We start from the raw sequence: 25,802 nt of genomic DNA, 5'->3' as shown, positions 1-25,802 counted from the left end.
CTGCACGGACCGTTTCCAAAGCCCGAGACCTTCTTCCCTCACCTCATCCCAGTGAGGCTTTTCCTGACCATCTTATTAGAATTTGCATTCTGTCCCTAACCTTCCATATCCTTTCCTCGTTTTATTTTTCTCTATAGCATTTGTCACCATTTACAAACTCTGTGTTTATTTACTTATCCCGTAACTGTCTGTCTCCCCTCTCAAGAACGGAAGCTCCTGAGGACAGAAATGGTGGTCTCTTTTGCTCACTACATTATCTCCGGTGACTAGAACAGTGTCTGGGACACAGTAGGTGCTCGACGCATCACTGTTAAATGAATGCTCAATACATTTGGACCCTCAGTCTCTTACATGCATACTTTTTGACCACCATCTAGCTTCCTTCTCAATCACACTTCTCTTTGATTAAATTTTCGGCACTTAACGTGGCTAGAACCTTAATAGGACCTCAATCTAAAAACCGAATAAACACTTACTTGGCAACTAACTGGCAAGAGGAAAAGGAAATCACAATGATTCTCACCTTTTAATACACGATTTGATTACTATTTATTGTTTTAGGGTACCAAGATACACAAGAGAATTAGAGTAAAAAGGCAGATTATGGCATCACAAGGAAAACAGTGTGACCCGTGAATCTCCTGAGGGAACTGCTGAGGTGATCAGGTCACGCCTGCTGTTCCCAGGAGCAGACAGGCAGATTTGCAGCCCTCTTCCTACTTGACGTGACTACTCGTATAAGGTGTCAGGTGGTAATGAAAGCACATGATTCGTTCTGGTCTGTTGGTTAACTGGAAGCTGGCCGTACCCAACGCATCCTTCTCCATGACATGGTCTTTGTGAGTGAAATCACTGCCACTGTTCCTACTATGAAAACAGCCTCTGTGATCCACTGTATATCAAAATACAAGTTCTAGAGTGATTTAACAGCCTAAAATACTCAGCAAGACAAATAATGAATCGTGTGAAAACATGCGGCCATGTTGTGTGAATTAAGTCAGATCAGTTTATAAATGGAATAAAAAGTTGTAACAATTTTCTAGCTTATTCTTAACTGGTTGGCACCTCAATGTGCAGAAATGAGCCCGTGTTCAAACAGATGTCCGTTCCCAAATGCCATATCATTTCAGAAAATGGATTTCATTACATAACTCAAAATACATCCAAGTACCCTCCTCTTCCAAACTTCTCACAAAAATAACCAATAGTTTCTCAAAACGTTCAGAACAGTAACTAAGCAGAACAAATCTTAAGATACCAAATCTTCAGTAAAAGGAAGAAAAGATGTCTTTTTCCGATACATTTCTGGCAAGAAATTTTGCCGTTTGGCCGTTTTTGCTCCTTTTGCCACATGTCCGTGTTTAAGGACAAGTTCATAAACCTTGTCCAGAAAATGAAGGCATAAGATTCTTACGAATAGGAAAGGCAAGAAAAATAACGATCTTTAGGTCCTAATCACTTACTCTAACTTTGTTACCAATTTTGACGCTTTTTAAAAGAGTTCAGATCACATTTTAGTGCATGTCTTATAGTTACAGAATATATTTCATCTACAGTATGAAAAAATAAGTCATTGTTTTTCAAATACTATGTGTGAGAAACACTGCTGATAGATATCACAGACAGTACTCTGAAATTAATCCAAAATAGTCACACTGGGGTTTTTACCATTAGCCTAGTAAAAGCAAGGTATAATACTAACAATGTGTGTTCATTGAAATATAAAGGTGAAATTAAAACTGGATGAGCTATATTTAATTAGAATTAAGCATTTACTAGAAGAAGACAGGCAGCATTATGCATTTTCTCCTAAACGAAGTACTTTGTTTTCTCAAACTTAAAAATTTTTTTCTCAGATTAAAACAAGGTATTAATTTATCCTATTAGAAACTGAGGGCAAAATAAGAGAAAGTTTCCATTTATACGGCTTGGTCGATTTACAATATCAACTTCAGAAAAATAAAGAAAAATTTGCTTTTATTTACAGATTGGTTTTCTATACTGTACCTGACTGTAATGTCTGTTCAGAAACTATGGATGCATCAAGAAGAAAACAAAGAATCATTAGTAAAACAACAAGTTACAATTAAAATCTAGAGTGTTATGACAATACATCCTAAGATGGCCTCATTTTTTTCTTTTACATCAATTCGATTATTTTTTCTGAGGGCTATAAGACACCAAAGATTAAACATAAGTGACAATACCTGACGCAAACCCTCTGCATCTATGAAAAATCCTACAGTGACTCAGCGATGTCCAGAGTGTCACAATCAGGAGGTCCTCGGCCTGTTTTTCAAGCTGCTCCTGTGTGTGTGTGTGTGTGTGTGTGTGTGTGTGTGCACGCACATACGTGTGAGAGAGAATATGAATCTAGAAACCCAAGGGGTTAGAGGGTATTGAACACGAGGACCCTAATATACATCTTCTAGTATTCTTTCTGGGACGCGGCCGATTAAGTACAATCAGTTCAGTTGTAACAAAACATACACATTCCACAAAAATCACCATGCAGTGCAAAACAGTACAGATTCCCATAGCCACAGAGCTTATGGGGAAAATGGGATTAGGGGACAACACTCCCAAATTTTAGCAGTGACACTCCAAAACAGATGGGACCCTAGTAAAAACAGTAGTACGGTTTCACATGTTAAATGGCTTGAGGTGTCTGAATACTCCTTAAATACGGCACTTCATCATGAAAAAGACCTGGAGTTTGCTGGTAGAAGTGGGCATGAGGAGAATGGCAGCTGACAAGCAAGCCGACCCTTTGAACACACGGGTTTGAACTGCACAGGCCCACTTATACGTGAATTCCTTTTTGGTAAATACAGTACTCCAAACATATTTTCCCTTCCTTAACACTTTACTTGACTGTAAGATTACAGTACATAATACACATAACATACAAATTATGTGTTAATCAACTGTTTATGTAAGGCTTCTGGTCTACAGGTTATTGGTAGGTAAGTTTTTGAGGAATCAGAAGCTATACATGGATTTTTGACTGTGGGGGGTGAGTGTCCCTGCCCCCGTGTTGTTCCAGGGTCAACTGTAGTTGTGAATGATGGAAGAAGGGTCTTCTGGAATTGGGATGGAAATTTGTAACACCAGGTGTGCATGGGTATGTCTCATAACACATCTGGTGAATGGAAGCAGAGAAAGGTTTGAAGTGTATGCACATGTGTGTGCGTGTTTTGTGTATTTCTACCCGTCTCAGTTCTGCCGGGTGAGACCATGCATAAAGGAATGCAGAACTGGCATTATGCTCAAAATGTTCCCTAACAGAGCGTCCACGGTGGAACAAATTCCCATTCTCAGAACAAGCATTAGAGCAGAACTGACTGTACTTTTTTTTAGGCGCTTTCGACACACAGTAACATGTGCAGGCAACTAAAAAAACTGATAATCAGGTTTGGGAATTCTTAAGCTCCTCGCTTCTCCTTTTCTTTCCTTCAGTTGCTTACTTTCAACTGTTGCTTAGCAATGCCTCCATATCAAAGAAGGCATAGGTGGAAGGAAGTGGCAAGATGCAAATCAGCCAAGTCTCTGGTGCTGGGAGCCAGGAAGAAAGCCTGAAGTTAATAGTAGCTAAGATCAGACTTTGTTTTTTTAGAGCGCTAGTAGGCCTCAGTCCCCGGGGCCTACTAATAGATCCCCAAGGAGCCAACTGTACCCAACTACCCACAGCACCATGCACAATTCTGAAAGAATCCATGATAACCTAGCTGACCAAGTAATTATCCAAGAATACATTATTTGATGAGGAACAATTTCTCTTAAGACGCACAGGGAAACTGTAAGGTTTGGCTGGGGATAACAGAAGAAGTAAAAATGTTCAGAGTGCTAAAAAAAAAGTGAACACAGAAAAAATACGGAATTAAGGAAGTCAATTCATTAAGTTCTACAGTGCCTGTTGAGTTTTTCCCATGATGATGCTAAATACACCACACACTGACAGGAGCTCAACTTCTTTGGATTTTAATAAAAGACTCAGTGAAAGTTAAAAAGCCACCTTGAAAGCCATATATTTATGTCTCATATTAAATAGTGTCTAAAAATAATCAATATTTTAAATTATTATCTAATATGATTTAATGCTCATTCAAACAACATCAAGGTAAGGGAAGACCAAGTTATAGAAATTTGGGGTTGGAAATTAGCAAAATCACTAATATAGGCACTCTTTTTCTGAATAAAGCAACTGTTGTCTACATAACTAGGTAGTGAATGCTCTATTCAAAGCACTAGCTGAATATTCTATGAAATCCTGCCTTGCATGGGCCTCATTTTACAGCTTAGTAATACCACTGAATGTAAAAACATTTCCAAAGAGATGAACTTCCTTTAGAGAATGCAATTTTTAAAAATTAGATCGATGGAAATTCCTCCACAAACTGTTTTAATCAACTTGATCTAAAAAATGTTTATGTAAATAAATTTACAGTTACTCCTTGGACTATTAGAAGGGATATAAATAACATAAAGTAATCAAAATACAAAGTACGCATACCGCGCAAACTTCCGGTAGTTAAAAGTGCTCGAGCTTTGTCAGCTAAGTCACTATTTAGAGTATTTCCCAGTAGTAAAACATCTATGGCCTCTTGCTTGGAGCTGTCAAAGAAGTTATTCTGAATCGTTCTAGTAACAGAACGAGCACCATCTTTTAACTTTCCAGCCTGTTGGGGAAGAAAAGAGCATGGATTTTTGTTCCAAATATTGTTGATTTTATTCAGTAGGCATTTTGAAAGTTTAAATCAGTTTTATCTGACCTTACTGCAATAAAAAGGACCTAATCATTCTACTTTGAGTATCAAATCATCATATCAAAAATGGCTCAAGATGCCTTTGTTTCTTTTCCTTCTGGATAACAGTTCTGCACAAAAACGTGGAAAAAGCTCAGTACCACAAACGCATTCACTAATGACATCAAGAGCAGTAAATGTCTAACGTTGCTTACTAGAAAGGAAATGAAGTGACATGTACTTATTTAAAACAAGGAAATTACTTCCTACATTGTAACCTATAGCACTAAGGATGGGATGGGGGGTGGGGGGGCCGCAGGGGAGATCAAGGAGGATGCGGTCCACTTACATGCTCTTAGAAAAACTTCCAAGTACTTCGACAGTAGAAAAATAACGTGTAGAAAAATAAGACTGGAATCGCTCCTCAATAACTTATACTAGTAGTTAAAACTAAAACTGAACCTAAGAATGAAGGGTTGGCCTAAAAAGAAATTTATAATTATAGTTCATAAATAAATACTAAATGTGAACTACAGTTCGTATATCTTAGCTCATTTTATTGCCGATGTAAATACAAACCATAAAAGTAATAAACTTAGGCCAATTCCTCCAGTGAGTTGATTATAACTTCTTTTTTAGTATCGCTGACACACAACGTTACGTCAGTTTGTGTCGCACACCACAGTGATTTGATAATTCTATAAATTGAGCTGTGCTCACCACCAGTGTAGCTAACCATCTGTCACCATGCAACACTACTACAATACCATTGACTATATTCCCTATGCTGTGCCTTTCATTCCTGTAACGTATTCCCATAACCGGAAGCCTGCATTTCCTGATCGTAACTTTTAATGAACATATAGTTTACTCAGGCGTGTTAGTTACCATGAAGATTTCTTTTGATCTTACAGATTTGGATGACTGTTGAAAAAACAAAAGAAAACACCAAACTCTGGCCTTTAAAAAAAACCCTTTCATTTGCAATATGTAATTTTCATCCCTTATAGAAGTGACGGTAATTTGAAAATTAAAATGTTATTTTCTTCCATGTGATGACATATACAAATGACAGTATTTGAAAAGACACTCACCATTCACATTATCAGGCAATTAACCAAAAGGAACCCAGAGAAAGGAAAAGAAAGAGCAGTTCAGATGTTAGATTTTAGTTCAGTTCAGACTAGTATATTTAATACATGAGAATTCGCATCTATTAGTTAGAGACACAAGACCACTGAAAATATACATAACCTCTGTATACATACTGTCTTGGCTGCTGCAGAAACAAAAAGGAAGAGCATTAAAGAATATTTTAAGCAGCTCTTGTAGAGAATCGAGTTTTAACAGTAAGAATTATATTCTTTTTTAAAGGAGTACTAAAGGAGGTTTAACAATTTCAGGTTTTCAAAAAGAGGGACCATTTAAGAAGTAATTATTTGTCAATGTCAACAAAATCATTTGTGACAGGTAAGGCCAATAACTGAACAGAGACAGACATGGCATTTTAGGAGACGCAGAAGAGGAGGAAGGTTTAGAAAAAAAGACTTAGAGATGATGAGTGGTCTTCAAAGAATTTCAGCTGCTGTACTGTAGGGGTGGCAGAATTATAAAAATGGCAAATGCCCTTATTTTCTATTCCTGAGGTAATCTGAAGAATTGTAGAGATTTAAAATGTTAATAAAATCCAACTGAAAACAGGAGCCTTAAAAAGTTACTATTTAAGTATATAAAATAATGAAAAGTATCTCGAGTGTGTTTCCAAAGTCTCTTAATAAGTGCCAAACACTAGAGTAAGGAAGCAGTCTATTGATAATGCCAGGTATTAAAAAGCAATGAGGAGGCACAGAATTATGAGGAAGTCCATCTCTCACACTTCTGTACATTGTGACAGCCTCCTTTTCAAGGTAAGATAAGTACAAGAACAAAAACTCAATAATCAAGCCCTAAAGGTACTGGGCTCATAGTAAGTGTGGCATAAATCGTCCACTGATTTATTCATCCCACCAGTATTTGTCACAATCCTATTAAATGGTAGGCACTATATCAAGTGCTGGGAACACAAAGCCAAATGACAGAGGACCCCTTATTAGGAGGACTAGGACTTTTAAAAATTTTATAATCAAAAGAAACAACATAAAAAGCGACACAGATACGTAAGTTCTGAGAAATCATGAAACAAAATATAAGCAATACATATGTAGGCCTAACGGATTATCACCAAATGACTATGTCATACGTAAGACCCCCCAAGCTGAGGGACATTACTCTCTTCTACCCAATCATTAATATCCGCTACAGAAGGAAGTATTAAAGAGGACACGGAAGGATAATAAAACAGAACTGGAAGCAGATATCTATAAAAGCCCAACTGTTAATTTAAAAAGAGACCATTTAAAAGTGTCATTGAAAGGAAAATGAGGCTCTCTCGTCATGTCAGGAGAAACCTAGCTCTACCTTCGCCTTTCCTTCGAGGGCTCCAGTGCCCGCATATATCTTACTGATCGAATCACCATTCACGGACCACATTGACCGGAAAACTTCCAGAAAGCGAGTCACCAGCTGAGGCTTTTCGGCTAAGCCAAGAGCTTCCAATTGTTTAGCTAGCATCTAAAACAGCAAAAGAGAAACTTCTGTAAGTATATTAATACATTAACTGTGATGAGACTTTTCAAGAACGACAAGGCTCAAACCAAAGTTTGCATTTTATAGGGCCATGTGGGACTGGATTTTGAAAACCTACCAATTTACGAGACTAACTGTGTTCTGTCCCACCATTTTAGTTTGTCATTGAATCTTAAAAGTGTCTTAATATTCTCTTGTAGTAATTAACAACTTCTTTCTGGTTAAATGATGAAATTAACCTCATGAAAATGTCTCTGTAAATGCCTCTGTAAAATATCTCTGTAAAATGCCACACTTATTATGAGCCCAGTACCTTTAGGGCTTGATTATTGAGTTTTTATTCTTGTACTTATCTTACCTTGAAAAGGAGGCTGTCACAATGTACAGAAGTGTGAGAGATGGACTGATTGTTCACTTTTATTCAACAGCATACAATAAAGCACAGGAAAAAAAAATCTGGCTAGGTTATTTAAATATAGAGGGAATTAATTTAATTTTTTGATTGGGTTCTACACATGTGGGCAACTAAAATCAAGAGATTATGAGAAAAGTAGAGTTGCTCTTGAACTGTCACAAAAACAAATAAATTAGTCCTGTTTCTGAATAAAGTCATGGCAGTCTTTCATGTATAAAATCTATACTGGTAATGTATATTACAATGTATATTGTAATATACATTGTACGTACAATGTATATTACAATATTACAATATACAATGTATATTGCAAGAATGCAAGGTCTTCAGGCTGCCCCAATTCCTTCATGGATAACAATAAATGTCTCTGGAAGAGTCACTGGTTTTTACTCTGAATGAACTTTGGCTTTGCAATTTGGCAGTCAGAGCAAGGTATAGTCCTTACCCAGTCTATTTGTCTTATTTGGAAGCCAGTCATATTTTATGTCTTGCATTTTTACTTAATTCCTTGCCATTTGTGTTTTATCTGCAAGTATTATGATTATCCATATTTAGAGAGGGATCAAAAACTAAAATAATATAAAAAACACTAAACTAGGTTCGTTTGATTACCTGGAGATTTGCACCAGAGGTGCTCTTGGCTAGCATGAAGAATAAACCAAAATTAGCCCCTAGGACTTATTTTATCATTTATAGCTCCCTCTTTTCAAGGAATTTGGCAAAACTAGTCTTCGCCCTAGTTCGGCTTTGCCTACTTTAGCAGTCAATTTTGTAAACAGTCAACCAATTGCTACATATGAGGGAGCTCTCTCACACCTAACTACCAACAGTGGATAGCTGGTTAAGTCAGATTCTGAGAACTAACACTTGTTATACTTCGAGTAAAGACTTTCAAACATTTCCATAAGTTCACTCTCAGAATCTAAAGAAACGTATTCAGCCACTTAAAAACACAACTCAAAACAAACCCAAGCCATGCGATTAATGTCAAGTGACCAACTGTCTGCTTTCACTTTTCTTGTCTCTGTCATATTTTCTACATAAATTATAATCATAAGTCTCAATGACAGAATTTTAAAGAGGCAAAACGGTAGAACCTATTTAGCTACATGAACAGAACTGTAGCTACACTTCTGTAGCAGAGAATTCTACACACTACCCTTTCATTTTTGAGACAGAAAGAACCCCAGCTGCAGAGTAGCTAATGAGCCAATGTCCTGGCCAAATTTAAGATCGTTCACCGGAGGAAATAAGAACGTGTTGTTTCCTACTCCTGTTTTTATAGTATTTGAGAACTATACTAAGTTCCCGTGACACGAAATGAAGACCCACCACAGCCTAATGACCCCCGCTCCCGCATAACAGGAAAGACCTAGAAAGCTCAGCATTGCTGCTTTGTCATACAGGGAGACTATGTCTATATCAGACTGAACTTATGGATAGATGGCAAAGAAAAACACTTTTAAACAAAGACTTCGTTAGAGAAGCTGAATCTCATGCACTCTCACTCCCACTAATAACCATCCATCCTGTTTGCAGCTACTGATTTGAAAACACTGTAGAAACTGCATCGGGTTACCGACGGTCAAAAATCTAATCCCACAGAATATGAAAACAGATCCTCACCAATTCTGAAGAAATTACATGAAGAATAAAGGCCGATATAAATTATGTGTGTGTGTGTGTGTGTGTATACAATTTTTAAATTGTACTAAAGCAGACAATAAGCAATATATATATAATTTTTTTCCATTCCAAAAGGCAAAAGAAGCGATTGTCGGAAGAGTGTACATAGCAGTTTTTCAACAGAAAGCTAAGGAACGATACAGGGAAACATCAGCTACCTGAAGAGAGTGTTTGGAACAGGTAAAGGAAATATTTAAATGAAAAGGAATTGGGGGGGGAGGTTAAAAACATACGAGAAGTAAAAAAATGCCTTTAATGAAGCATAATTTCATTTTATGAAAAGTAACTAATGAGAAACATAAATATTACAAAAGCACTGAATGAGGCATTTGATCCAAGTCACATACATACATTACAACTTATTATTATTACTATTATTATTATTATTATTATTATTATTATTATTTACCTCTAAGCCAAGGAATGCCTGCACACTATTTGTTCTATCCAGACAATCCAAGCAGTTTGTTCGAACTGTGCCAGTCTGGCATCTGCAACAAATTCAGTAAAGTGTAACAGCTAGTTTGAAACAAAAATAATAAAGCTAAAACAAAATAAGGAAAATTAAGGTGATCACCAAAATACGGCATCCACTTTCTACCCCTTTTTATTACTACAATTTTCAAACATACAAAAAAGATGGAAGAATTTTACAGCCAACATCCACATACCCACCATCTAGATTCTACAACTGTTAACATTCTGTCATATACTCTTTATCACCATCTATTTATCCATGCCCACTTATTTCTAATTAGGCCCGTAGTCAGGAGCTAAACATACATTCAGATTTATAACCGCAGGGCTCTTTGCACATAAAAGATGATCAAATATATATGGAAGAAATTTTAAAAACCTAAGATCTGTTATCTCCACCAACCTACACAGATTCTATGGCATTGATACTAAATTTCGCACAAAGTCCAAAACTAAAAATCGGAGTTTGTTCACTAAAGTTGACTTCATCCTATACTCTGAACTTCATTTTTTCAATACTTCCTTTCCTCCTCTACTTCATTATCAAAAGCTGAAGACTGAAATTGTGCTAAAGCAGACAATAAGCAATGTCTTTTACTTCTATTTGCATATAATAGTCCTTACTGAGGTCAAGACATCGTAACATATTCGTTCTAAGAGAGAGGCAGAATAGTCTCCTAGATAACAGCATGAGAGCTGGAGCCAGGTAAATCCTCGCTCTAACACTTTTTAGCTATGTGATCTGGGGCAAATTAGAGCCTATGCCTCAATCTCCCCAAACGAAAATGGGGATAATAGAACTTCTTCCTACGACTGCTGTTACAGACACATGTACAGACTGAGTATACTGCCTGGCTCACTAGATGTGCCCAATAATAGAAGGTATTATTATTACCTATTCTGTTCTAAAGAAAGAAAAACAAGCCTAAAATCAAGTATAATAAAGATTATTTTACTTAATTATAAACTTTGATATAAAAAAAAGTAATTCAAGAGTTCTGCATTAAGAATAATTTTTAAAATACAGCAAAGTTCCAACTCAAAGAAAAGAGAAACAGCAGTCAAACCTTTGAACTTCACTTCCATTGAAATAAAAAAATCCATAATCTACAAACTTTTGGACTTGAGGTTTAAGAACACTATGTAATTTTTCTGCCTTTCCTCCTTTAACCATTTGATGATAGTCAAAATTCACCATCTGGATGTCAGCAGCATGTTCAGAAGCTTTCAAATGACTCTGAAAGTAAAAAGGCAAATACTCATCTAAATGTTAATTAAATATGATCTTATCAAGTAATGTTAGAATGGAACGTCGCATTTTAAAGTTAAACCTCAGCACGGTCCCGTGAAATCTCACTGATCTCCCACAAAGCTTTAGTTGACACTGGCAGTAAAATGGAAAATTACTTGATGGTATCCAATAACATCTTTTTCGTGAAACCTCGCATACTGTCCCAGAGAGATCAGGTGACATAATTAACATCAGAGAACTTAAATAATGTTCTCATCTGGTTCAGAAAATTAAAATTATTTCTAACCACCAACACTTCATTTTTTACACATTTAATAATTGTACCTGTTATAGAATCTCAAAATAAAGTAACTGACTTAAGACAGAACCTATTAAGAACCAAAAAATTCACGTTTTTATACTCACACTGAAATGTTTTAAAAGTCATTCTCTAAAGCATAATCTGTTTATTAACAATATTTATTTCACAAGCGTCACACAAAACAGTCAAATAAGTTACTTTCTGGACTTCATTAGACTGAACTTCAGAAAATGTTCTCTGTTTTGTTTAATTTAGGCTTATCATCTTATGGAACACCATCATTGCTATTAATTCATTGTTGCTTTAATAGTAAGCATTGATGAAGAATACTTTTTCTTTAGAAGTTGGGCATATATCATTTGGGTTCGTCTTTACTCGCAGTTCTCGAGTTTTCTCTCATCGGTACGAGAAGGGATGGTCTTACGTGCAGTATTCACCGTATCATAGGTTTCAAGCCATGACTATGGTTTCTAGGAAACAGGCAGAGGCAATGCGTGGATGGAGAAGGAAACCGTCCAGTGTCTTTTTATCAGTGACAGATGAACACTTTTCAGAGGGGAAGACATTCTTCTGCTTTTCCACAAGATAAATAAGTAACATTTCAGAAAACAGAGTCAACTGCTTTGGAAGTTTTCCCTAACCCTAATGTCAGCAACATTACGCAAAACTGTTTCTTGGTAGCCCAAAGAGTTAATGGTTCCAACAGGTACCCAACCTTTTCCTAGGAAGTAAGTTCATTATTGCGCTACATAATTTTTTAGTATCATTCTAGGTGTCCACGGAACAGAAGAAAAGCTGATCATGCCTACCTGGAAAGCCTTACTTAGCATATGTTCACCTTCCTTAGATCCAAGCAAATTTACTATTATTTGTTTACCATATAAGTTTTTAAGCGTTCTAAAATGCCTGTTAAAGAAAAGAAAGAAAGAAGTATGTGTCAAGTGGTCGTCGGAATTTTCCCCCCAACAAGCAGAAATCCATTAAATAGAACCTACAGGGCAGTATTCTACACACACCTCTACAACTGGCAACTCTGGATACAGATTCATTCCACAAATCCGTTCCTCTCAAAACTCTGAATTTATGAAGCTTCAGGTAAGGCCCTTTCCTCGCTGACTCCTCAAAGCTGAGACTCCCGTCTGTGCTGGAGCTGCCGGACCCGCCCAGCCCCCTCTCCCCTCTGGGAGGCTGGTGCCAGACAAGCGCGGAGAACGCAGGCCACCCAGCTTGCGAGGGCAGCTAGGGCAGAGGGCTGCTCCTCATGTGAGGACAAAGCATGCTCCGTGGGCATCAGAGAGACCTCCCTAACCATTCTAGTCTTAAGAAAAATAGGCCCCAAATAGGAGGTGTTTTTTGTTTGTCTTTTTCTCTCCAGCTTCTAACCATTCCAGGGGTTACAGAGCAATGCGTTCCTAAGGAAATGTAACATGAGCCACAGATATAATTTTAAATTTTCTAGAAGGTACATTAAGAAAAGCAAAAATAAACAATGAAACGAATTTCTATATTTTATTTAACCCAATACAGTCAAAATATCATTTCAACATGTACTAAAAAACAAATATTAATAAGATATTTTACCTTTTATTTTGCACTAACTCTGACATCCAGTGTACATGTTACACTTACAGTACATCTCAATTTGGACCAGTCACATTTTAAGTGCTCAGTAGCTCTATGAGGCTAGTGGCTACCTTATTAGACAGCGTATCCAAACAGGTTGTTTTCAGACCAAGAGATGAAGACCCACAACCTAGTGCTACCAACCCCCAAAGTCATAATACTAGGTATCACCTTCTTCTGATTACATTAGAAGTCAGAAGAAATTTTACTTAGGGCCCAAACAAGCAGAAATGAATCGGTAAATATAATAACTAGTTCACTGCTTAACGATACCAAAACTTAGAGCATTAGGTAAAAATAATCAGTCTTACCTGTCAAAAGCAGGTGCATTGGCTTCAAATCCCCTTGACATACGAACACGATGAGATCCCACCTACAGCGAGAGAAATACATGTAATCATACCAAAAGCTGACATGGAGACAAAAGAAATATCATTGTTTATAATATGTGATAATTCATTTGCTGAACACACAATACTACATTGGATAATTGATGTTCATTCATATTACGGTTTAAAAGAAAAACAAGTTCAATGGGTTTCCTTTCCCTTTATTTTTAAAAACATGACCTCATATAAAAAGGACAGAAGTTATAAGACACCATTATGAAAACTCATCAACTAACAGGAATTTTTACTTATGAAAGATACTTCTAAGAGGTCTTTCATATACATTACCTCGTTTTAAGCTCAAACTACACGTCCTGTGTAAGTGAACACAGTACTGCCACTTGGGCAATAAAAAAACTGAAATGCAGACTAGTGAAATAACTTGCCCCTTTAGGTCAACAGAACTAATTCCAAAAAAGATTCATATGAGGATTTAGGTCCCCTGAACTTGATTCCTACTCTTCCAAGCTGCCTACAAGTACGAGGTCCACATATTTTTTTCTTTGTTACACTAAATGCTCTATTCACTCCTCCTTCGTCCCAAGATCCAACCAATTCAAAACACTGTTTCTGGAAAACAGACTTTCTAAGTCGATCTCACAGTCACACACATCGAATCAGAAAACATGGGTGAAGAGAATTGAACAAGATGGAAAATATCTACCTTTCTGTTTTGTTACAGTTTTTCTTTTCTCACATAGGAGAGTAGCAGAAAGATGAGACAAAATTAAGAAAGAAATAAGAGGGGCGCCTGGGTGGCTCAGTCCAGTTAAGCGCCGGACTCTTGATCTCCGCTCAGGTCATGATCTCATGGTTCCTGAGAGCAAGCCGTCTGGGGCTCTGTGCTGACAGCATGGAGTCCACTTGGGATTCTCTCTCCCCACCTCTCTCTCGGCCGCTCCCTCTCCTTCTTTCTCTCTCTCTCAAAATAAATATTTTGAAAAAAAGAAAAAGAAAGAAAGAAAGAAAGAAAGAAAGAAAGAAAGAAAGAAAGAAAGAAAAAGGAAGGAAGGAAGGAAGGAAGGAAGGAAGGAAGGAAGGAAGGAAGGAGGAAAGAAAGAAAGAAAGAAAGAAAGAAAGAAAGAAAGAAAGAAAGAAAGAAAGAAAGAAATGCCAAGAAGAAATATAACGGTGATACCAGATTATTTCCCTGAACTTCACTTTGCAACATTTCCCCCCGAGGTCTTGGGATCAAAGTTTCCCCAGAATTCATTCTGCCTGATCTGAACACAGTGACTTTAAGGCGGGCCTGAGAAGAGGGCTACCAAATTAGTCATACAGTTTGACACATAAAATCAGAAAATAAGCTCTAACATGCTCATCCAATTCGAAAATTAACAGTATTATGATTCATTAAACATGCTTCTGTCCTGATAAGTGAGACAGTCCAATAACTCTCCTGATAATCAGTATTCTCTCTTTAATGTTTCTTCCTTTCAATAAGAAAGTGATTAGCCTAATGTCACATCTATATTCAATTTCACTTTATAGTGCTTAATAGTCTTTACAAAATTTAAAAATTTTGTGTACCACAAGACATTAAGCATTGTAGACTGAAGAAAACTCAGCACAAGTCAATACTTTTTCTTTGGAGTTTTCTCAGGTAATTGCCTATACCTCTATAAAAGTCCAAGACTTTGCATTGTGCTTACTGATTAATATTTATCTTGAACAGTATGGCCAACTGTCAAGAAGGTAAAAAAAAAAAAAAAAAAAAAGAATGGAAGTTCTGTTTTTCAAGCAATGGCTGTGCTTTTTCCCCCACTGCCCTGCTCTTCAACACATATTATATATATATAACCAGTTATATATCATAACTCTTAGGGTAATATGCTGGGTCAACTTGACTGGTTTTATTACTCAGTTAGGCTTTAAGACAACTGCCTAAAAAAATTCTATAGTCAAGGAGCTCTTACATCAAGTGTCATGAAAGTAGTACTCTAGAAAGTTTTAAGGATTTAAACAATCATAAATTTATAAAAAGTTGTACCAGAGATCATTTTTAACAACCATTTAACCAGGTGGTACGGAGCATCATTTTCCATCAATATTATTGCTTCATGTTCACATATTTCTAAGACTTCAATTCAACCAAGAATTGCGTGTGCAACGCTACCCGACATAGATCTGATGATGCTTGCCATCTTCTAAGACCAAGGTGAGCTACAACATAATGTCAGAGTAACAGTATGAAGTGTATATGTGAAATAACTTCAGAGAAAGGAAGTCATAAGTAAAATGAATGAGCTGCCACCCCTTAACATATCATTCTTACCCATGTAGCACATTATGGCAACTCTTCTAATTCCTCAAACTGATTCGTATTGACATTTGCCTTTTCCACAAAAGGCCTGACTCCCCAGATTGTAAGCTCTCTCTGAAGCACCAATATAATCTTCGAATCTCTCACAGTACACGACAGTGTATGCCCAGTATAAAATAATATACATTGGAGGCACTTAAGTATTTAAGGAACAGATCAGTGTGGAGGAGTAACTGAATCCACTCAATGAGATCTGAGTTGGCCATACTGAAGGAAACACCTTAATTTGGGGGGCAGAGGATACGTGTTAGAAAACAGCAAGGCACGAAGTTGGACAGGCAGAGGAAGGCAGATCCTGAAGAAAAGGGTGTCTGGTAGATCTGATGAGTAGAATGTATCAAAAGTGGGAAAAACTACCAGTTAGAAAGCTGTGAGAATCTTCCAGGCGGGAAGAAATCCAGAGGACCCTAACTGGGATGGATGGTAAGAGTGGAAACAGAAAGAAAGGGAGAGCCCCAGTACCTAGGTGAATGCTGGGGCTAAGTGTGAAGGGTTACCTTCGCTGGTTCAGGACTGGCTGTTGGAGCACATGGGGTTGAAGATGCCTCAAGGTCAATAGAATAGGATCAGGTCCACAGAAATTCTCAAATTTCAATGGTAAGGAACTTGGTTACAAATACAGATTTCTGGCCCCATTCCAAGAGATTCTATTTCAGCTGATGTGAAGTTGAGGCCATGAATCTGTATTTTAAAATAACCTCAGATGATTCCTTAAAATCTTATAATTAAAAAAAACCTCAGAGGAATTAACTGTGGAGGATAAGAGACAAGCCAAGGGACAAGTGCCTAGGCATCCTCTCTGTCCAGGCCTTCTGAAGTGAGACATCTCACGAGGCAACACTAACATCAAGGAACCCTAAAATTAATTCCAATCCTGGGTGCCTGGGGGCTCAGTCAGTTAAGTCTCCAACTCTTGATTTTGGCTCAGGTCATGATCTCACAGTTCCTGAGATCGAGCCTTGTGCTGGGCTCTGTGCTGACAGCGTGGAGCCTGCCTGGGATTCTCTCACCCCCCTCCCTCTACCCCTCTACCACTTGAGCGTGTGCATGCACCCTCTCTCTCTCTCTCTCTCTCTCAATGAACTTTAAAAAAAAAAACAAGTTTAAAATTAATTCCAGTCCTGAGAATACACAGGATACCTAATAAGCACTTCCAACTACTCTGTCAAAAGTCCTTGTTTGTCTTCTAAAGGAAAATAAATTTGGGGACTTCATATTTTTATTTTTAAAAATAAATATCTATTTTTCAGTTTTTTTTAATCGATTCAATATTTTCATTCCTATATTACCTACTCTTAGAATGATAGGGAAAATGTTTTTCTGTAAAGGATACTTATGAAACTAATCCATTTCTGTTCAAAGAAAGGCTGATTTTAAAAACTACTAAGCTAAATAATTGAGAACCACTTAGTCGATCCTCACCCAAGACAACAATAGGCCAGCTCCGTGACAATTTAGCAAAGCTGTTGGACTATCTCCATGTCTTAAAAATTACTATCAAGAAATGCATGATTTAAAAATCTGTAGTTTTCAGCCCATAAACAATAGGACATTGGCCAGACAGACTGTTTGGGCCAGCCACAGAACACAGAAGGAGGGAGGATGGTAACCTCACCCAAGGAGGACCCCTCAATGTTAACTACTCAAGATCCAACCGTATTGAATAATCAAATACTGTAATCCTGAGCTTCTAATAAAATATCACAGAAAGCAGCATAACAGAGGTTATTACCATTTCTTAGAGTAGCCTATCTCTAAAGCAAAAGCATTCAACTTGCATCAAAACAACGCTTTCAGAATGTTCTTCAAGCAAATATTCCAAACACCCTTCTCTGATCACACAGGCTTAGGAGAAGTGGAGTAGGGTTGGTGTTCTTTCCCAAAAGAGACTTGGAGAGAGACAGATCTACTTAAGTTACCCCTACATGCCAAAGAGAAAACCCGCAGAAGCAAAAATTCTTGACAAGAACTCAAGAATTGTAACTGCTTTTAACCCTTGTTAATTCTTGGCCTGTCTTACATAAAGTGCGGTACCGCAAAGGTTGAAATGGTCTGCAATCTTTCTCTACCACAGCCAGCCTAAAATGTAAGAGATCCAGCTGTGAACTAAAAGGAGGCAAGATTTTTTTTCTGTCCATTTCCTAAATACTATAGGCTAAAGGGGCGCCTGGGTGGCTCAGTCAGTTAAGCAGCCGACCTCAAATCAGGTCATGATCTCATGGTTTGTGAGTTCCGGCCTGGCCCTGTGTTGGGCTCTGTGCTAACAGCTCAGAGCCTGGAGCCTGCTTCGGATTCTGTCTCCCTCTCTCTCTCTGCCCTCCCCTGCTCACACTCTGTCTCTGTCTTTCTCTAAAAAAAAAAAAAAAATTTAAAAAACTGTTTTTTAACTTAGTAGATATTACATACTAGAAGCCTAAAGTGAAAATAAGTTATATTTTAAGGACTAAAGATTTCTGAATAAAAATAAAATGCAAAATCACATTATTATGGGTAATCTAAAATTATGAACTTACATGAAAGAATCTTATATTTTAAGTATTAGATATTTATATCAACAAAGTTTATTTTTTAAATTTTTTTAATGTTTATTTATTTTTGAGTGGGGGGAGGGGCAGAGAGAGAGGGAGACAGAGAATCTGAAGCAGGCCCCACATAGTCAGTGCAGAGCCAGATGTGAGGCTCGAACCCATGAACCGTGAGATCGTGACCCAAGCTGAAGACAGATGCTTAACTGACTGAGCCTTGAACCCAGGAACCATGAGATCATGACCTGAGCGAAAGTCAGATGCTTAAACCCAGGCATCCCTGTATCAACAAAGTTTTAAAAAAATCAGAAAGCAAACGTATTAAACGTATTAAACGTATTAAAGATGACAGGTCCCTATAAATTACAAAGTAAAATTCCAGTAGCGGATGTATTATTGATAACAATGGCTAACCCTTACACAGTGCTGCCCGTGGGTGCTAGGCATTGCCTTAGTACTTTTCATTGTATCCTTACAACCCTATGAATAGGAACTACTACTATTATTATTCCCATTTTATAGATAAGCAAACTGAGACACAGAGGAGTTAAACCACTTGTCCAAGATCACACAGCTAGTAGTGGCAGAGTAAGGATGCAAATTGAGAAGTCTGGTTTCAGAAGCTTTTTTTTAACTGCTACATTCTTCTACCTAAAGAGACTAAACTGCTATATATTAAAGACACTGAGATAGTAAATATGAAACACCATGAATATCAGTGTGTTATGGAAACATTAAAATTTTAATATTAAATACAGCAGTTGAATTTCTACAGACATTTGAAAGAACATTAAAGGAAAAGCATCTAAGACAATTCCAGGAACTCGTGCATTTAGACCCTAATTTGTGAATCTAGCTAATATTACTAGACTGAATAACACGACTATCCAAGGAACTAACGGACTATCCTGAGAGCTTAGAAAATATGGAAAATATTCAAAAGAAAAGAACAAAACAATGTTAACCAGATACCTGCAACCCTGGTTGCTCCCAGAACAATGGAACAGACCCCCGGATTTGGATGAAAGAAGAAACAGAGTCATCTAAGTACACAACCTACAGAGAAAAATAACAGATGAAACATTCCCACAAAGGTATGACCTCTACATTTACAAACACAAATTTACTACCAACTGTTGCATGCGAGTTATATCTTATGACCAATCTCTCCCGCACAACTGTCCTAACAAAATATCCAGGAGAGGCTACTAAGGAAGTTTGGCTTTCTTTTATTGAGCGATAGTTTTTCTGCATATTAACCAAAAAAATAGCAAACACAACATAAGCATAAGAAGCACAAGTCTTAAAAAGGAATTCCTTCTAAATCTCAATATTTTACACACATACCTTTATAATTAATTTTTTTTCTTTAGTTTTCAGTATTTTTCAAAAACTAATTTGAAGAACTGAGTTGGGCTGGGGGGTGTGGCCTGAATTTACAATTATACAGTTTTGAGCCAAAAGTGTCATGATTCTTTTTTAAGTTGTTTTAAATTCAAGTATAGTTAGCACACAGTGTCATATTAGTTTCAGGCATACAATATAGTGATTCAATGATGATTTCTCAGTGCTCCTCAACATAAGCCCTTAACCTCATTTATCTATTTCATCCACTCCTTCCTTCACCTCCCCACTGGCAACCACCAGTTTGTTCTCTGTCTTTAAGGGTCTTTTTTTGGTGTGTTTCTTTTTTTCTTTGTTCGTTTTGTTTAAATTCCACATGAGTGAAATCATATGGTATTTGTCTTTCTAGCTGAAAATGTCATAAGTTTTCATTTTAGATGATATCCATATCTACCTTTAAAAGAGCTGGGTTTGATTTCATTTCATACACACACACAAGCCACTCTATTAAGTTGTCTAGCTCTATCATTGAGGATTTTTAAAATTCAATACCAAACTGTACCGCACTGACCACGTCATGCTAGTTAGTAAACCCCTTGTTACTCATTTGAAGAGCCACACCTAAGTCTGTTTATAAATAAGTCTGTTTCAGGGAAGCCTTTTTTCAGGCCAGAAGGGAGCCAAGAACCACCCCGAAATGGCATTACAGACGTGAAAATGAGTTCTGAATCAGATCAAAAACTGTGGTTCTATTAGTTTCTGGCCCTCGCACCTAACACATGCACGAAGCAATATAAAACACTACGTACCTGTTCTGTTTCTACAAAATTAGCAACGTGGCCGTCATCATTTGTTCCCCGGACATTAAACCTGGTCCCAGCTCGTTCACAGCTGAGTCTGGAAATGAGGCAAGCCTTGGCCTGCTTATGAGCAGCATAGATTGTTCTGATTTCTACTCCCCCACACATGAGGCGTAATAGCCAGTCATCACAATTCACGCCGTAGTGCTTGAGGTGCAAGTGCAAAGACTGATTCCTAACAGGAAAGGAAGAACTCATTAGCTCACTGAGTGCCAGCTAACACTGTATAAGCTTTAATAAAGCAGTGCTCCTGAAGCATTAATTTAATGCTATTCAATTAAAAGGCCCTACAAATAAACCAGTTCATTTACATTTACCATGCCAGGAATCAGATGAGGCAATAAAATGCGATCCTCTGGCATGTGATCTATGGTCCGTAGAAAAGAAGCAGATCTTTTATGTTTTTAGTAGCTGTGTCCTATTCTGTTGTCTTTTTATATAATGTATATATAACCTGACTTTTCCAAAAAAAGGATTTCATACGCATATCCCCATCCCACTTTATAAAGCTTTACTCTTAAGGCTCAACTTTAATAAGGCTCTATTTTAATTAATTTTAATTTAAATAGCCAACTGAACTAGTAGCTACCATATTAATACATGTCTAGAGTTTTCCATTACTCCAAGGAGTTTAGCATTCTATGGAACAGAGGGGGCCTGGTTTTCAATTTTTTTCAGGGCAAAAAGTTTTATGCTGTGTTCGTACACAGAAGCCAAATGATTAGGAAACATAGCAAAGCAGAGTCGCTATGGCTAAATCAGGGATACGGGCTGCAATCCTGCCCGGCTGGCCACCTTCTCATCCCACAGACTGCCTCATCTGGGTTCTCTACTGGAGCCTTACTCCTCCAAAGAATGCATACGGAATCTCCCAACCAACCTCTGACCAAGGAAAGTATAATGTTGTGCAGAAAAACTTGGGTCTTTTCAGATAACAAGGTGTCTTACAAAAGTGAATTTTCTCTAATACTGAAGCCTGGTTCAGGGCGCCTGGGTGGCCCAGTCGGTTGAATGTCTGACTCTTGACTTTGGCTCGGGTCATGAACCCAGGGTCATGGGATCGAGCCCCAGGTCAGGCTCTGTGCTGAGCATGGAGCCTGCTGGAGGTTGTCTATTTCCTTTCTCCCTCTTCCTCTGCCCCTCTCCCCCGCATATTTATAGAGAGTGATCTCTCTCTAAAATAAAAAAAATTTTAAAAAGTAAATAAAATTTTAAGATTACATTTAAAAAAATATTGAAGTCTGGTTCTCTGAGTTTTAAAACTCTTCTGTTTTAAGTAGAGATTTTTCTTCTTTAGTGCTCTGCAGTATCTTGCTGCCTGAATCATAAATACACAGCAATACTACTGGACCAGCAGTAGCCCAGCCCTCTTCCCCCCCAGGGTGTGGCTGTGGTGGTCACGTGCAGTTCTGGTAAACCGTCCATTCAAGAAAGTACTGGAATGTGAATGAGTGGTGAGATCACTGTTGGACTAACACCGAATCCAGCAGCCATTACGTATTTTAAAAATACGACTTAAGCTTCCAAACTTTCACCATTGCCTACGCTCATCTGAGGCAAAATTCAAACTGACCGTGACCCAGTATGTCCAGATGCCATAGCGAGTCCCATGTCATGGCAGAGGTATACAAAACTTACTTGTCCCCATTTAAATGGAAGCGGGAGCCTGTGCGTTTGTTCAGATAAGAGTTTCTCTGTCTGCCATCAGTTTTCATTTTCCTTTGTTGCCAACGTGTTGCTGCTTTAATTCTATTTAAATTTATAAACAACTCTCAACTGGCATTGGCTTCAAATCTCCAATGGAGTAAAACAACTTGGGTTTTTATAATAGGCATTTGTGACTCTGACAACAAAAACTTACTTGGCTGTATCCTGGAAAATATTTCTACTAAGCTACAAGAGTATGCATAATAAATGCATAAAACTTTCATATTTCTGTTTGAAGGGAAGCTCAAGAATCCCAGTCCTGGGGCGCCTGGGTGGCTCGGTTGGGCAGCCGACTACAGCTCAGGTCATGATCTCGCAGTCTGTGAGTTCGAGCCCCGCGTTGGGCTCTGTTCTGAGCACTCAGAGCCTGCAGCCTGCTTCTGATTCTGTGTCTCCCTCTCTCTCTGCCCCTTTCCTGCTTGCTCTCAGACACACACACTCTCAAAAATAATAAACGATAAAAAAAAAAAAAGAATCCCAGTCCTTAGCAAAATGTAGAAAGTGTTAAGTGACCAAAACTCATCTTTGGTGTTTTAGTCTCCCCTTTGTTCAACCTGACTTCCACTAGACAAACTCCCTCAATCTGTTATCTAAACTTGTCCCCACCTTCAACCTTAATTGAACGAAATGGTAAATAAATTATTCCCACTGGCTAAACTTAGCAAATGTGCTTAATTGCTGATCATTGAACCAATACATCTGCACCTGCTTAAACTTCTAATTATAGCAGGAAAAATTTATCTCTTAATCTAAGGATTTTGGTGTTAAGAATGAGCAGGGTGGGGGGTAAAAAAGTAAGGACAGCTGCCCAGCCCAGCTGCTATCATCGTTAGGAACTTCAATGTCTCTTCCATCAGAAAAAGTATAGGGCTGATATGGACTCTATGCCACTCATCTGCCCTATTAACCCTTCTTTCCCCACCCCTCCATCATCTCCTCCTCTGTGAGGCTCCAAGTCTCTGACTACAGTGCACTAGAGTCTTTTTTCATTCTGCCCTGCTTCTCCTCCACGCTACTATGCTGGGCCAAAAAACTTCCACGTTAGCTACAAAATTTGTTCTAAAGGTAGTTTCCTATCCTAAGGTTGTTGTTGGCTTTGAGCCTTCTGCCAGCCAGGGCAGATGGGTCAGACTTGGACATGCTACTCAAGGACCATACAGGTAAATGGTGGAAATGGGGGGGGGGGGAGGGAAAATATACAGGAGGAACACCTTGAATCTGAACTACCAAGGGAGACCCAAGAGCACAGAGTCATAGACTTTGGCCTTATAACATTTGTATACATAATGAAATATAATTGGTACATGATGTTAAGGAAAAAAGTCAACATCCATGCTGGCTGTGGACAAGGGAACCTCTACACTAGAAAGGTGGCCTCCTCCAATAAAGCAGTACTAATTATAGTCACGTGTGCTCACCCCCTTTGTGCACACTTCGAACAAAGCACATTAATGCATAAACATGAAATAGTTACCTACTCAAGTCTTATTTTATTATAGTACTCAGTGTTATCCTAGTATACCACTTCTTCATAGTCGCTTGCTCTTGAACCAAGATTATCTACCTATAATCTTTCAATTAAAAATAATGTGATGCTGTCTTAGGAAAACAGTACTGCAGGAGGAAAGATCTCAAAACTAACAGCGGTTAAGTATTAGCAACACACTTCTACTACAACTAATTCATTCTTAATCTTAAAATAAACATCTTGAATATATTTTGGAAATGAAAGGTCAGTCTGGATCAGGGAGAGCAAATGGGTCTCGTGTCACATGAGAGCTTCGATAAACTGACACTGGATGCCTGTGCTGCTCGGCTGAGAATTCTGGAGCAGGAAAGAGTGGTGTGCCCCATCAGCAATGCCCATCCCTGCTATCTCTGGAAATTACTGCTGAACACACTATAACCCAAACCACCAAACTCCTGCACAGCAGGCGCGTGATTACAAAGGGGAAAAACGTAACACAAACTCACCAGAAAAATCTATTATCGGTTGTGTGTTCTTGCATGCTACGATGTGCGTTAAGACTCAGATCTAAACTGACTCCAGATGCAGACCACGCAAAATAAAAGTTTCCCGAATTCAAAACTTTTCGCACTTCTGAAATGCGATCCTCATCTGAAGAATCAATTCGTAGTGATATAAATTCGGTGGAAGTAACTCGGAAAACCTCCGATTCTTGAATTTTTCCAACAGACATACATCCAGTGACTAGGACCAGATAATGTAACATAGTATCACCTGCAAAAACCAAAGAATTAGTTGGATGAAAAGTCTCAGTATTTCTCAAGCTATTCAAAGTGTCTTCCAACTTTCTTGTCATGTTTCTAACTTTTTAAATCCAACAGCACGGTTATTTTAAATTGACACGGACATGTTTATGTTTACAACTGCATTTTGGCAAGACTTGAAAAAAAAAATCCTTGCTTGAGCACATTTAATATAATGAAGCTATTATATTTAAACATATATAAATTTATATTTATATTTTTGTATTTATATTTTGTACATTTAAATGTGTATTTAAACATTAACAGAATAATCTCGCATTCATGAAATGTTCCTCTACTCAATCTGAGGATATACAAAATTTGTCAAATAAAACAATATATGTGTTATGCTCCCCATCTTTCCTTTATGACTGTGAGGAAATCCAGATAAGAATATAAATGTGAGAGGTCTTTGTAAATAAATAGCACAGCTGGAAAAAAAAAAAAGCTATATAAACGGGACTGCTGCCGCTGGTATGTGGGCAGAAAGCCCCTGGTAACAGTTTATAAAGCAATTTGGTTTACAAAAACTTTCATAGAGCCTTTTCGCTAATTTTGACAAAATCCTTTGAGATGAGCGTGAAGGCGAAATTCAGCAGTGGTGTACCTTGAGCGTGGGCTGTGACGAGGCAGAGGGGGCCCTGAATCCTGGCTCCACTACTTATAATCCAACCCAACTTCAGGGTGTGAACAAAACCCAACCTGAGATCTGCTCCCTGATAAACCAGCACTAAAATGAGTCTCACTGGACTGTGAGGAGTACCTAAGACAGTATTAGTTAAGCACCTGGCACAGGGCTTTACGTGCGATAGATGCGTAACAAGTGACAAACCTCCACTTTATAGCCCGGTACGCTTCAGAGTATGGCCCATAACCTGTCACGGTGAGAGAAGACGCTTGTGAAATGAAAATCAATTACCTCGCCAAAGCCACTGTTTAGTTTAGCGGACCTTTTTTCTCATAGTAGGACTTTATCAACGAAGGAAGCCATGTGTTGATCTGCATGATGTCACAAGCTTCCTTATCTCATCACAGACCAATAGCGAAATGGCTCACGGACTGGCACCGGGTCTTGGGCCACACTTCCAGCCATACGGTTACAGACAAACGGGTAATCCCAAAGGTTACTCTGCAGCCCACGGTGACGTTAAGTGGCAGAGACAGATTCAAGCTGAGACCTTTTAACTACAAAGCAGATGTCCTTTCCAGTATAAACCAGAGTAATCAGTGCAGTTCTCACTAAAACATCGTTTCCGAAA

At 38.0% G+C, this 25,802-nt stretch overlaps 1 protein-coding gene across 12 annotated transcripts in view; it reads right to left on the bottom strand.

Annotated features, from left to right (window-relative positions):
- SYNJ1 (synaptojanin 1) overlaps nucleotides 1–25,802 on the bottom strand; it is a 91,138-nt gene that overhangs the window by 40,798 nt on the left and 24,538 nt on the right. For 7 of the 12 annotated variants that reach the window (XM_053903128.1, XM_053903129.1, XM_053903119.1 and 4 more), the window contains exons 4-13: nucleotides 24,247–24,514; nucleotides 20,515–20,740; nucleotides 19,334–19,417; nucleotides 13,436–13,497; nucleotides 12,311–12,407; nucleotides 11,016–11,185; nucleotides 9,881–9,962; nucleotides 7,203–7,355; nucleotides 4,514–4,679; nucleotides 2,008–2,031 (exon numbers count right to left, since the gene is read on the bottom strand). In XM_053903128.1, coding sequence (XP_053759103.1) covers nucleotides 2,008–2,031; nucleotides 4,514–4,679; nucleotides 7,203–7,355; nucleotides 9,881–9,962; nucleotides 11,016–11,185; nucleotides 12,311–12,407; nucleotides 13,436–13,497; nucleotides 19,334–19,417; nucleotides 20,515–20,740; nucleotides 24,247–24,514 — 1,332 coding nt within the window. The remainder of the gene's footprint in view (nucleotides 1–2,007; nucleotides 2,032–4,513; nucleotides 4,680–7,202; nucleotides 7,356–9,880; nucleotides 9,963–11,015; nucleotides 11,186–12,310; nucleotides 12,408–13,435; nucleotides 13,498–19,333; nucleotides 19,418–20,514; nucleotides 20,741–24,246; nucleotides 24,515–25,802) is intronic. The other 5 variants (XM_019420210.2, XM_053903130.1, XM_053903120.1 and 2 more) reach the window with 2 other exon arrangements.

The sequence above is a fragment of the Panthera pardus genome, unplaced genomic scaffold (assembly GCF_024362965.1).
Source record: "Panthera pardus isolate Hobbes unplaced genomic scaffold, ASM2436296v1 HiC_scaffold_16, whole genome shotgun sequence".
In the NCBI taxonomy this organism is placed as follows: Eukaryota; Metazoa; Chordata; class Mammalia; order Carnivora; family Felidae; genus Panthera; species Panthera pardus.
This window is presented reverse-complemented; position numbering and strand designations above follow the sequence as displayed.